The sequence below is a fragment of the Chiroxiphia lanceolata genome, chromosome 18 (genome assembly GCF_009829145.1).
Source record: "Chiroxiphia lanceolata isolate bChiLan1 chromosome 18, bChiLan1.pri, whole genome shotgun sequence".
NCBI classification, from domain to species: domain Eukaryota; kingdom Metazoa; phylum Chordata; class Aves; order Passeriformes; family Pipridae; genus Chiroxiphia; species Chiroxiphia lanceolata.
This window is the reverse complement of record NC_045654.1, coordinates 8,992,617-9,006,680: the sequence shown is the minus strand read 5'-3', so window position 1 is coordinate 9,006,680 and position 14,064 is coordinate 8,992,617. Positions and strand designations below refer to the sequence as shown.

The 14,064-nt window shown below is 43.2% G+C and overlaps 1 protein-coding gene across 6 annotated transcripts in view; it reads right to left on the bottom strand.

Annotated features, from left to right (window-relative positions):
• Nucleotides 1-14,064, bottom strand: part of KDM2B (lysine demethylase 2B) — a 116,782-nt gene that overhangs the window by 95,952 nt on the left and 6,766 nt on the right. For 5 of the 6 annotated variants that reach the window (XM_032705535.1, XM_032705531.1, XM_032705534.1 and 2 more), the window contains 3 exons: nt 13,059-13,203; nt 9,853-9,931; nt 4,141-4,187 (listed from right to left, as the gene is read on the bottom strand). In XM_032705535.1, coding sequence (XP_032561426.1) covers nt 4,141-4,187; nt 9,853-9,931; nt 13,059-13,098 — 166 coding nt within the window. In that variant the 5' untranslated portion in view covers nt 13,099-13,203. Of the gene's footprint in view, nt 1-4,140; nt 4,188-9,852; nt 9,932-13,058; nt 13,204-13,388; nt 13,568-14,064 lie in introns of those variants that run through there. The other variant, XM_032705533.1, reaches the window with a different exon arrangement.

Here is a 14,064-nt window from a genome sequence, read left to right as displayed (position 1 = left end):
GGATGTACAATAAATACCTACCCTGGCACACAAAGCTGCACCAGCCCAGAGAGGGAGGAGGTGATGCACATCACAGACCAGCAGCACCACTTTGATTTGTTTAGTGGTTTATTTAGTTTATTTGGGTATGAGTGCAAAAACTGGTCAATAGCCATAGACTGGCAGCCCGTTGCAAGCAAATTGGAGAGAGGTCAGCTAAAAATTAAAAATAAAAGCAAATACATGCAAACTGGCCATTACTGTTTAGAGAGAGACACTGTGCTCGTGCAGGGACTGCACTGGGCAGGCTGTGACAACCCAGGGAGACAAAGGCAGTGCAGATCAGTCACAGGCACTGCAGATGCCACAAAAAACAGATGTGCTTCTAAATTCAATCAGTGCCGACCCAAGCAAACTACTAAAAAAAAAATCCAATAAAAAAAGTAATCAAAGAAAGAAAAAGGAGCTCAGACTGCCAGACTAAGGCACACATTCATGTGTGCTCCCTCTCTTTCTCCTTTACTTGGTTCACAGCTCCCAAACCTACTCAATGTAGTACTACTGCTATGTCTTCAGATTGTGTGATGTCCATGAAGGATAATATAAAGACAAAAATCAAACAAATAACAAAATGGAAGCTTTGGCTTTCTGACATCAAAGACTGAAGCAAATGATTGCATTTGGTCCTTGAATTCAGGAGTGGCAAAGGCTGGAGATGATGCACAGGGGCCATGGGAGCCCTGGCTGGCAGCAGCCTGCTGAGCAAGGCAGTCACTTTTCTCCTTGCTCAGCCCTGGGCAAGTTACTTCACTTGTTCTGCAGAGCAATGGGCACAAAACATTCACACAGGTACAACACCCCTGCAGAAATAACACTTACCAAACTTTTATTGCAGATGTGGCAGATGTTTAAGGACACTTCAAGAGGGCCAACGACCCTCAATCAAATTTTAAATCAGCTTATGAAGAGATGACAGTGACATTCTGCCCTTCAGAGCTGGCAGTCAAATCTACCTTACACAAGGAAATGAGAAAGCTTAAGAGTTATTAAATTACAACAGAGTTTTATTTCTTTCAAGAGTTGTCTCAAGTTCCTAAGCAGGCCAGGAATTCCTCTCCACTTCTCCATTTGTATTCCTGGCTCACAGCCATTTCAGAGATCAGAAAATTTCCAATTGCTGAAATTAATCCATCGTCTCAGGTTTTAAAGAACATCCAGGATATCGTTTGTGTGGAGGTGGAGTCTGGTTATAACCATTATCCCAACTGTGCAGCTTAAAGGGATGAGTCTAAAGCTGCTGTAGGGAAGAGTGTTTCATACACACATGGGTGCACAGTTGGGCACACTAAGGTGCAATCAGAAACAGGAGGTCATGAACATCACCCACTAAATTACAGCTGGTAGCTGCATTTTTTAAACAAGGAAAACAAAAAAAAATTCCATAAAGCAATGGCAACGTTTCTTTGGTAGTCTGACAAAACACTAAAGAAGAGACACCTAAGCTCAAGTAAACACAAACAATGATCAAAAAACTCATCTCTTTTTTTGCTCCTTATTATTGCCACAGACCCGAGTTTTCAAAGAGAGATTTAAAAGCTTGTTGTTACTTCCCTGTGACTTACAGGTACTCCACTCTGGAGGTGCTACAACAGTCACCTTAGAAATAGAAAGTAAGATTTCAGAGACCAAAGGCTCAGTAGCTTCCCATGGAATTTATGTGCTTTGGAAAAACCCAGCATCACATCTTTAAAGTGTTCTGTAACTAATGTGTTTCTCCTGATTCAGAGGAGAAAAGAGAACAAATGATAGGCTTAAATAGCACCAGCACACTACAATGATGAGCACTTAAAAACCCAACAAGTTTACAGAGAACACAACATTTTTCAAGCCATGTTCTCTCTCCGTGGACTCCCACACACAATCAGATGCAGAGTTATGATCATTCCATTTCACATTCCCAAACAAGTTTTGAAAATACCACATGTCAAAAACACAAACCTGAATGTTCAGGATATCAGAGGGGTCTGCTAAAAAAATGCAGGGACGATGACATATTAACATCTCCAGTGAAAGGAGATATTAATAAATCAAGACCTTTCATCTGCTTTATTTGAGCATCAGGCTGTGAGTGTAACATATGTGTTAACCTAAAACTAGAAAAAAATTATCAGCAATGATATGCAATAGAAAAATTGCTCGCTGGTGTTTCCTGAGGTCATTAGTAGATAATTTAGAAACCTGGCCTGGAGACAGGAACTGCCCCCATGTGCTCTCAGTGTCAGTGGGGCTGTTCCATCCAGCACAAATTCCACAGCCATAAAAACCATTTGCCATAAAACCTGTGATTTTTCAGTAGAACTTACAGCCCATTTCCCAAATATTTTAGATCTTTTGAATCAAATTTTCCACCTATGGTGCCAAAAGTCATCAACTGTATTACAAAAAGAGCAGGTGACAATGTTCTTGACCACGTTACGGGCTCAGTACAATGGCTCCAAAGGGGGTTTGCCCAAACATGATAAAAAAAGACCCATGATGTGGTATCTGGCCAAGAGCACATCCAGGGATTGCAGGTCCAGCTGTGAGGAACTGCACACTCTTACATTAAACTTAATCTCCAGGTTAATTACAAATGTTATTTCTGCTCCATTGTTTCATAAAGGTGATTTTATTTATAAATATCCTCCCGCTTTGCTCACCATGTACACAGGAATCTCCACCCCCTAATACTTCAAAGGACATCAATCTTGAGGAAATGCAACTCCCACACTTTGACTGTTATACAGGAAAAACAATGTTGTTATGCAACACTACGCTGTTCCAAAACATCTCAACGTCAGACCCTCAGCTTCAGCTTCAGAGACAGAAATGGAGTTTATCAGCCATGGAACAAATTCACAGAAAACTGCAAACAGGTCCAGGTGATTACAAGGTTTCTGCACGAGGCTCCTCTGCAGCAAAGAGAGAGATTCTGTACCTACAAATGTCACAGGTAGGTATTTAGGAAATCCATAACATTTAGGACTTCAAATACTCAGATTGGCCAAGAGAAATGTTACCAAATATCACTTCCCACACCACTTCCCTAACATTTTCTGCCAGAGATTTGGGGCTTTTTTCCTGAATTTATAAATGGTCATAAATTAAACAACATTGCTGAGTTCTGTTTGTGAAGGAAGGTTATCAGAGATAACCCCTTCTCTCACTGATAACCTCAAGTGAGCAGAAATGAGGCACGAGTTCCTCTCCTTTGTTTTTCTTAGCTACATCTTTTCCAGACTTGATGTTCCTATTGATCATTAAACTCAAGGAATAATTCTTTAAAAATTGGCCTTTCAGAATGCAGCATTTGAGCTAATTTAAAAGAGTAATTCCTGCCACAATACAGGTAAATAAACCCAGTAAATTCTAACTAGCAGGAATGCAGTAGAAAGTCTTCATGAAGGACTGCAGCCAACACAACCAACACCCAGCTTGTTCCATGGAGATCACTATTCAGTAACAATTTCAGAGAACAATAAATAACACACCCATCTGCAATAAAAGCAGATTTCAAAGAAACACACAGTATAATCTCCTACTCAAAATGTAGCTTTTCTTAGAGTTAAAAAACATTTACTTTGCAAAGATTGCTAGGAAACATTTGATGATGACAGTCACCACTTCTCTGGTTTGTGTCTTATCAAAAGCCAGGCAGTTTGCAAGGGTTTGTGCTCAGCCTCTCTTCACAACCTTCCCTCAAAGCACTGACCTGGCCTGACACTGATAAATACTGTGGGGAGAGCACAGGCAAGAGGTGATACGGCTCCAATCACACCTTTCACAAACAGATGCTCTACAACAGATTAAAAAAAAAAAAATAGGAACTCGATCAATAGAGCTGCTGCTTTCCAGGATCACAAAAGTGTGTGTAGAACACCTGTTAAGGGCAAAAGCATTCTCTCCCTTCCAAATGGCCAATTATCCAGCATGAGATCGGAGTCCGGTCAGCACAACTACTAATTAGGGTTCTCCCAGCCTTTTTAATTTACAAATTGCCTCTCCATTGCCTTCTCCCAGATTCTGAGAGTTACCACAAATGTCTACAAACACAACTGGACAAGTATTTCAAAGCAATTCTGTTCTGTATAGAGCTAATCCAGGGCATTCAAAATAACTTACCCACTAATAGCTTCACATCTCTGACAGTGAAATCCGGGTCAGGCATTCTGTAATTAGCAAAGAAAGCAACGTTAAATACTGTCAAGATAAGTATGGGTACACTTTGGTTACCATAATAGAAGAGAAATAAATGTATAGTGCTCTTTGTCCCTAGTGCAGGAGGTGGAATCAAGCAAGGCCTCTCTGAAGTGTGGACAGTGCAAATTCTAAAGATACACATGACATCTTTGCCTTGGCAAGTGTACAACAGTTTCTCTATTCACAATGGAAGAAAAGGTGTCTTTTGGAGCACTTCTTATCAGCACTAGAGTGGGAGGGAAGGGGTTGGGGGTGATTTCAATAAAATCCTAGACCTTTGTAGCTTGTTCTAAGCAACTCCTGGGGGTTTGCAACTGGTGGTGCCTCCTGTGTATTCCCCAAGGTGAACATTATTACACTTGCCAAACTGAGGGACAGAGCAGTAAAACAATCTGTTCAAAGTCACACCATCACAGGTTGGATTCATTGCTTGGAAATAAAATATTAAAAAATGATTAATTAAAGTCTCTTTGTTTTACTGACTAATCCAACCTCCTTGTCTGGCAGAAGACAACCTGGCTGTTATTTGGTGGGTTGGAAAATTGTTCAATTCAATTTGGGCTAATTCAGAGCTAAATTAAATGGTAGCATAATTGGTTCTGGGATGTCGATGCATTTATAGGATCACTCCTGACACAGGCAATGTTTTAGGGTTTAATGTAATTAGACAGTAGCCTGGTACAGCAAGTGAGCAAGTTTTATGTAAGGAGAGAGTAAAATTCTGTAGCACATAGACTGGATAGAAAAAGAAAACAAAAACAGTAGTGGGGTTTTAAAGTGGATTGACTTCATCTTACTGACAATATTTCACATTTCACATTGCACAAAAGCTGACTAAGGAATTAGAATGAAAAACAGCCCAGTGGGACCTGCCAGCTCAGTGCTCTGCCCCTCTTGTACTGCCCCAGGTTGAAGATAAACAACTTGATTCTAGACTTCTGACACAATTTAGTTAGAAATTAGAATGATCCAGTCAAAAAATGCATTTGTTGGCATGCATGTATCTTGAGAACTACTTGCCAAATTCTGCTTGTCCACTTTCTTTTACCCTTATCACCTTTCTCTGGTGGGATGCAGAGGCTGGACAATATCTTTTGTTAGTTCTCTGCCAACCCTCACATCTTTGCATTTAGCTGTGAGGGCCCCACAGCTTTGGAATTCACTCCCTCTGCGGAATGAAACAGCCTGAATCTACTGACCTTCAGCGTTCACTCAGAGCTCATCTTTTTTTCCAAGCACTAGAAAGGCAGAAGTAGGGGAAGGAGGAACTATTTGTGGGCAACAAGAACATGCCAGGTTTGTCTGCAAATGCACAGTTTACCTGTATTTGGTGTCAGAAATGTAGAACAATTAGATAGGCAATCCTTTCACATTTCTATAAATCAAAATAAAGATCAACCACCAAGATAGAGAACAATCCTAACCCAGATGGATACGAGCAATTCCAGCCTTTTTAAGAGCTGCAGCAGCAGCTGACAATAAACATTACTCAGACTGGAAGAATACAACCTTCCCTGGCAATGGAACTGCATGTTTAGCTCTTTGGAGAGTACACCTGGCAAATCCTTGGGGGGTTTTCTCTGCAATCTCAGGTCGTGTGACACAATAAAGAAGGAGAACACAGAGAGAATAATTTCAGGCTTGAAAGCAGGTTTCAAGCACAAGAACCCATTTTGTAGTTGGGTTGCCTTGGGAGGTCCAGCTTTAACTCCAACCCATTCTGCTGCCTTAGGTGACTGTATTTCCTCAGCTCCAGCCCCACCACACAACTCCTGTACAATCCTATTCACTCACTCTTATACAATCAGGGCTGGTTTGCTACAGCACTAGGATAGCAAAAAAACCCAATATTGTTTTCTTGGATGTCACCAGTCCTATACCACTCACTCAGTGTTGGTTGGTTTGTTTTTCTGCATATAAACCCACAACAGCAACAATGCAAGAACAGCCCAGAAGTATTTTTTTCGTTGCTCTCATGCAATTTTCAGACAATGCATCCTGTGTAAAACCACTACGAATGCTTCTAAAGATTTCAAATATCATAAAAAATAAGTGAATAATGGTATAGTGGGGTGACTGAACTCCAAAATATGACTGACTACATTTGAGGTTTTCAGCAGTCTGTAATACACAAGTCATGTCGCCTGTTGCCTTAAAGGGAAAAGAAATGCAAACACCTCAGTGTGCACTGGGTGCCTTTTAGGAAACTTTAAAGATGTGCTAGAGAATCTATTCAAAAGCTAATGAGGATGAGCTCTGGCCAGCACAGGTATGTGATTAACCACATTACAATGCAAGATGACTATTGCTCAGATAAGAGACAACATCTCTCCAAACAGCATTCCCTCTCCCAGTTACAATCCTGGAAACAAACAGCCCTCCAAGAAAAACAGCTTCCATTCTGCTGAGAGATCACAGGGGGGCTTTCCTGCTTCCAGCCATAGGAGTAGCGGCTCATGATGGTCAGAGACACAGAGGAAAGCAATTTTCAGAGTTTCATTTTAATGATTTTTCCTCATTCCTCTCATTCCTTGCCATTTCAGAGTTCCTCCAAGCACAGTAACCAAACTGTTCAGCTCTGTGTTGTGCATCTGCCAGGCACAGGCATGCAAGCTGACTGCTTAGCAGCAAGCACAAGTGGAAGCATGTATCAGCAGTTATTCAAAAAATCATCTTACATCATATATTTTGTAGACCACTGTATCTCAAAAGTCACCCTACACATGTGTGGATCACATAGTCTATTATATCATGATGCACAGAGCCTGCTCAGGACAAGAGACAGTGGTGCCAGGAACGACCCAGACACTGAAGGTTCCTCCCATTTTGGATCAGTTAGGCAGCTGCCAATCCTATTCCCATCTTGCTGGAGTACAGTGCACACAGCATTTTGGTATCTACACATCCCCAAACCTCATGCATTGCACACCAGCAACTTTTGATAGATACATATAAGAACTGGAAATGTAAATAAAATTAAATCACGTTATCTGCAGAGTGCCAAATAGGAAAGTTTGCTCAAGCATTTCACTTCTGTTATTTAAAATACACATAAACTGTGTTTCCAACCTTCTCTCACTGTACCCAAGTGTGTGCAATTCCTTTACAACATCATTTCAAATTAATAAGTCATGCTCATTTAAATAAAAAATACAGGAATGTTGAGTGTCCTATAAGAGATTACTGATCTACAAATTCTAGTACTTAATCCCCCAAAGCAGTCAGTATTCAGTGATTCAGCAGAGAATGGAAATGTAAAAACAATTCACCCAACTAACTGTGAAATGGAGAATTCAACTGATTCCATGCAAAAACCATCCAAAACTCACGTATCAGATAACCTGCTCTTATTTTTCTCAGCACACTAATTCAGCAAAAATATCCTCAAAAGAAAAAAAAGCTCTTCTCTGACCATGAATTCCATCTAGAGAAAGAAATTGCACATGATGTGTGTGTGGATGGTTCACAAAAGGGAGAAAGGGAAACAGCCCTGGGAAGGAGGAGAGATGTCAGGATGGTATTAGAGTTATTAAGTGATACCAGCAGTTGGTGGGGATCTGAAAAGCTGGCTGGTCAAGCCTGGCTGCTGAGACTATTTTAAACTCATCACAGCAAACTGGAACACATGTTTTTCCTTCACTGTCCAAGGTGCGGGTGTGTGACAGAGCAGCAGGTAAGTGACTCCAAAACTCTTCCACCTCTTCCCAATCCAGTTCAGAACTCAGAAGATGCAGCACTCCAACTGCCAGAGCTGCACAACTCCAACTGAAGACAAAGGCATGCAGCACTCAGTCCTGCTACTTCTTCACTTCCAATACATGTTCCAAAACTGCTGTTAATTTGGCTGCTTTGATAATGCTGACAAAGCAAGGCACCTGATTTTCAAAGGTCTCTTTGAGGTGTGGTTACCTGTCTTGAAGAAAAACAAGCCAACACATGACACAAAATCCAGGTTCCTCTTTACATGATCCTGTTCCTTGAGGAATCTCTGAACCCCTGGACCAAGAGAGACCAAAGAGCCCTCTCCACAGGCAGCATTCCACCAGGAGTCTCCAGTGAAAGCACACAGCCAACCCAAAGTGCAGGGAAGTGCCAAGTGGCAGCTCTCCCGATTTTGGGCACAGGACCAACAAGGAAGCCAACGATGATGTGTGAGCTGAGATTTGAGTGGTGAAATGTCTCATTGAAATTGCTTCATTATAGAATCCTGAATCACGAGCATCAAGAAGAAATGGATGTGACATCCAGTGGTCAGGACATGGAGAAACAAGGCATCTTTGGGAAGGATCCTTGTACAGCACATCAGGCAGCCTGAGGCCTGGAGGCATCACCGTGGGTACAGGTGGCCACAGGAAGCACTGACACAGGCTGGGATACTGGTTTTCCATCCTGGATAACGCCTGTCCATTTGCAGCTGTGGATCTGAAGCCCAGGAATGTTTGTGTCTGGGATGAGCTCTCACCTCCACACTTCTCCCCTGCTGGAGCACAAGCTGAACTGGTACCGTTGGCACAGCAGGAGCTGAAACATCTCCCCAGTTTCCTTCTTGAGCCGTGAGGAATTTCACATGAACTTCCTCACACACAGGAGGATGTGGCTGCTGGGAAGGTGCAGTAACACCTTTGGCTCCTGATTTCTTCAGGAAGAATTCTTCAAGATTTTATGACTTGCCCTTTAGGAGCAGCAGTTTAAACCAACGCATACACAGAGAGCCCTCTAAGCACCTCTTGTTCACAGTTCAACATATAAAACTATTTTACTTTGTCATCAGAGCCATCACAGCAGCTCCTGTTTGCTCTGACATGTGGTTGTCAAATACCCCAAACACTGTTTCTTCTCTTTCTCTCTTTAAATTATATTGGGGTGGCTTGATTCTTTTTAATTAGTAATTGGGACCCCTCGGTCCCCTAAACTGTGAGGTGTTCCAGCTGAAACTGAGCAAAGTAATGATGCTTTCAAAAAATTCTTTTTCTGTTTTTCAGCTATAATCAGTTACACAGTCCTAATTTCCAGAAGTATCAAGAAACATTTATCTAAACTATGGATTATGTTGCTGATAAAGTTTATCCTTTTAATATTTCTCTCTTAGACACTGTCACTTTCACAAACAAACTTGTAGGGTTCTCTTATTAAAATACCAAATCCTTTATAACTGGATATTAACAAAATGCAACCGCAAAAAGACTCCAGTAATCCCACATTTAACCAGACATCATTAAATATTTACAAAGCTGAAACATCCTGAAGAGCCATGATTATAATGGAAACTGGCAGGCATCATTAGACATTCCACCTGTAATGCAGAGAAACTTGAGAGGTCAAAAATTGAAGGGAGTTTGTTCTGTCATTACAGCATGGATTGGGTGCAGAAACCTTTGGATTATATTCCTAACTTTCATTGCTGACTTATTTTTGCTTGTGCAGTACCACACTGGATGCACTTAACTTTTATAGACCTCATTATCTGCTTGTTTATAAGCGGAAAATAATCATTCCTCTTCTCAAGGGTGCTGACAGTCAGACTAATTGCAATCCATTTTGAGATCATCAAAAGAAATATCAGATACAAGTGGAAAGCATAATGGTTATTTTATAAAAGCATTTATTAATCATCGAGATTTGCTTGTAACTTACTTAATTCCCAGTCCATCCTTATTTCTGAAGATGAGGGGAACTCGGAGAGCTTCTCTTTGCACATACTCAAAAGTAAAATCTGTGAAAACGAATTAAAAAAATGCCCCAAATCAATTACAATGGCATTGGCACCTCAGGTTACATTTTCTCAAACACTCCTCATTTCCCTTTTCTCACCAAAGAACTCCACTATCACCTAAAGAGAAACAGAAAGAGAATGCATATTTTAGTCTAAACCGGAAACCCACTGACAGACAATGCTCTCCCAGCTGCTCCCTATTTTTCCTGTTCACTGATGCACATAAAATAGAATCCAGTCAGTTTGTCAATTAAGGTCTGGGCTGAAACACCCAGGCTGTAATGAAATACCAAATTAACAGTTAAAAGATAATCCTGACTAACTTACTGCAAATCAGTCTAGTACTTTTGGGGTAAATGTGTAGTTTAAAGTGTAAGTTTAGATATTTCTGTGTGTGTAGATATTTCTACACATTTTTTTGTGAGCATTATCTGGTTCTAACAGAAAGCCTTGATTCTGTGAAAACATAATTTCTAATTTCAACAGGTAAACTTTTCTTTTAATTAATCAGAAATGTAACTTTAGGAGCTGACAGAAAATTTATACAGCTCCTGGCACTTAGTAAATCTGTGAAAAATGAATAGTTTTTGTAGGATGTCAGGAAGTCACAGTATAACACACAATCAAACTGAAAATCAAACATAAATTTGTCACGTTAACCCTGGCCAGCATCACCTTGTTGCTTCACTCTGAGGATTATGCAGGACTGGCCTTTCCTGGGGGTTTCTCTATGCACTGTTTGGTACAATAGCAGTGATTTGGGGATTAGAGAGGAAGTTACAGGGCAGCGGATTTGGGTGAGCTGTGCCTACAAAACCCCATACACTATTTGGAGCCTTCTGCCACAGAGAGCAGAGGAATTCCTACAGCAGCCATGTACTGTTTCTATGGCTCCGCTATTCCCCCTTTTTTACAGGAAAAAATGACTTTTATAGAATGTCCATATGCTGCCTTAAAATGGAAAATATTGCTTGACTCTTCAGCACTACAAAATGCACTGCACTGCCAAACCCAGTGACCCTCCTGCATTATATTTGGGTACACAGGAGCAATTTAACTCCAAGACTCATCCAGCAATGTCCATCCATGATCCTGGGAGAGCAGGAGCACCACAGCCCAAGCTTGTATCCCTGATCTTTCTCCACTCTAAAACCCACACTTGAAAGTAAAAGGGGACCCTGAGGCCAAGCTCCCACGCCTGCACATGTACTTCCCTCTATTTGTACAACTTTTTCTTTGCTGTATTCAGTTAGTAATTATGACAAGTAGGGATATAATGTTCCTACTTAGAGTTACCAAATCAGAGCACTGTAATTATCCATTTACAGAAACATTAAAATTACAGACACTTTATTGCTGCTAGTCTCAAAATAAGTGTAATGAATACTCCATTTAACTAAGGTTACCAAGTAAATATTTCTGTACTAGAGAAGTCTTCCTTTCCCATAGGCATTCCCATTAAAACTAAGGGCTTAAGGTAAGTAAATAAATAAACCACAGATTTTTTATGGACACTGACCCAAGTCAGAAAGTCAACAAACATCAGGAGTAATATGGGAGGAAGAAGCAGAGGCAGCTATATAGCCTTGCAGACTAGTAGCTATGACAAACTGCATTCAAGCCAAACATCACACCACTGCAAGAAGAGTTATCATTAAAAATAAAAACAAGGACATGGGAAATAAAAATAAATAAATATATTGCCCAACTAATTCCATGTGTTCGTACAAACTGACTTTTTTGTTCTTACCAACCCCTGTCATTGTTTTGCCCAGATTCAATTCAGCTCTTGGATTTATAAAGAAAAAAAATTAAACCAATAGTAAAAATAAAACCAGAGCAAATAGGAAGGCAGATCTTTTCTTCGCAATGCCCCAACAAAGCATTTAAATCCCTTGTGGGGTTGAACAAAGCCGACACAGACCACAACAAAATAACAAAAGACACTAATTTATTTTCAAGTTCCCTAGAAAGGAGAAAGCTGCTCAAAGATTTTGGAGCTGCCGAGCCAGGGAAGCTGTGGATTGTATTATCCTTAGCATGGAGCAATGGCAACCACTGGACTGTTTGGAAGCTGAGGGGAGAATGCAATCATTTTCTGGAAAATTAATTAACATTTACCAGCTAAAAAATAGGTGTTTGTGTTTTGTTTAGAGGAAGAGGCAGGTCAGGGTTGAGCTTATCTCCTAAACAAATACCTTCCTAAGTAAGATAGGTATTTAATTTCTTCACCGCATCAACTTTTCTAAAAGGAGCTTAAAATGCTCATGGAAAACTAAGCCTAGGGGAGAAAAGGAAATTTTCTAAACTCAATTAGTGGCTCCGCACTCAGAGCAATTTCAGGAGGATTACAGCCAAAACTTCTCTTTCCTCAGAAAGGCAGCTCAGACAGGCGTCCTCAGCCGAGTTTCAGTGATAGCCATCTGGGATGGGGATCCGTGTCAACAGTGCAGCGGTAAATAAAGGTGACCTGCAACCCCCCGGGCCTGTTTGATTCCCGGGCAAACCTCTCCCGTTCTCCTTCCTGCCAGGGAGCCGTGCGGCAGAGCTGGGCTGTCTGGCTCTGCTTACCGCTCCGGAATTCAAGTCACCTCAGCAAAGCAAGTCACTTTGGGGAGGGCAGCGCTGTAATTTAATATATGATAGGCTCACAAAGAAGTTATTGACTGTAAAGTCTCCGAGCCTGGCCAACAGGCTCATCAGTCGCACCCTTTCGCAAAAGGGGTCCTGGATTCAAGAGGGGGCGGAGGGGGAGCAGGAATCACCTCCGGCTAAGTGGGGGCTGGGGTTTCGGCCTCTCCCGTGCCAGGACCTAATTCCTGAACATCCCGGTGGTGCGTTGGGGTCACGGTGGCGGGGCAGGCGGGGGGAGCTGCCATGGATCACCGCGCTCATCCCGGCACCGCGGCGGGACTAAAGCCGCTCTCCGAGTGCGGGGGGACGGGCCGGGGCAGCCCCCCCGGGGCGGTGCGGGCTGCAGGGCCCCGCACAGCAGCCTCCCCGTGCTTCCCCTCGGGCCGGCGGCGTCACCGGATCCCCGGGCAGGGGCACGGGCGCGAAATCCGAAGCCGGCGCGGAGCTGCACGTGGAGCTGGCGGCGAGCGCGGCCCCGGCCCGGCTGAGTTACCTTTGCCGTCCATGGCGTGCACGAAATCCCCGTGGTACATTTTACTCTTTAATTTCTCTTCCAAATTGAAACTCCTGATGCTCACAATTTCCTCCACGTCCGAGAGGTCCTCGTTCTCATCGTACCGCCTCCGGCCGATGCAGCGCTAGAAAACACATACAGAAACCCCAAATAAAACACATTGTCCGGAAAAGAAAAAAAGCGAGGAAAGCGCACGGATCGTGCAAAACGGTTTGATAAACACATTCCAGGGGAAATAATTAAGATGGCAAGACACAAACTGAACAAAACCTGAACCCAAACAAGCTCCAACACAGCTGCATGCACAACCTTTTCCATCTCGTGACACGGAACTCGGCAGGAATAACAGGTGCTTGGCTGCAGGAAAACTCAAACTTGGGCTGCTGAGCAGGGGCTGGCGCTGAAAGGCGAGCGGGGGACACGTAACTCGCCGACAATTCACAAGCTATAGCACCGATGCGTTTTGCAATCCCGTAAAAAACCGTGAACGGCGGCCAACGCTCGTTAGCAACCGGATCATTTTTATTATGATTATTATTTTTGCACGTGAGCACAAGCTAATTCCCCGGGGAAGGGAAGGGGGGCGAATCATCGTATCTGATGATGCCCAGCATCCAGGTTTCGGTATTTACATAATCCGAGTGTTTCCATAGTCACACCGGAAGCGGCGATTTAAAAACCAGATCGCTTTATGTAACGCCGCGATGGATGCGCAGCCCCCGCCCGCTCCCCCCCCCCCCCCCCCCCCCCCCGCACGCCCGACAGCGCCGGGAGCGCGGGGGTCCGCGGGCGAGGGACTGCAGCGAGTGCAATGCGGGGGATGGCGGGGTAGGCCCGGCCGAGGCCGGTGCCGCTGCCCCGGGGAAGCTGCGGCGGGCGCGGAGCCGCGGCTGGAGGCGGCGGGGACCGGCCGCGCACAAGGTAGGTCCCCGCTGGAGCGGGGGGACCCCGGTGCACCGGCTGCCGCCGGCGGCTCTGCCCCCCG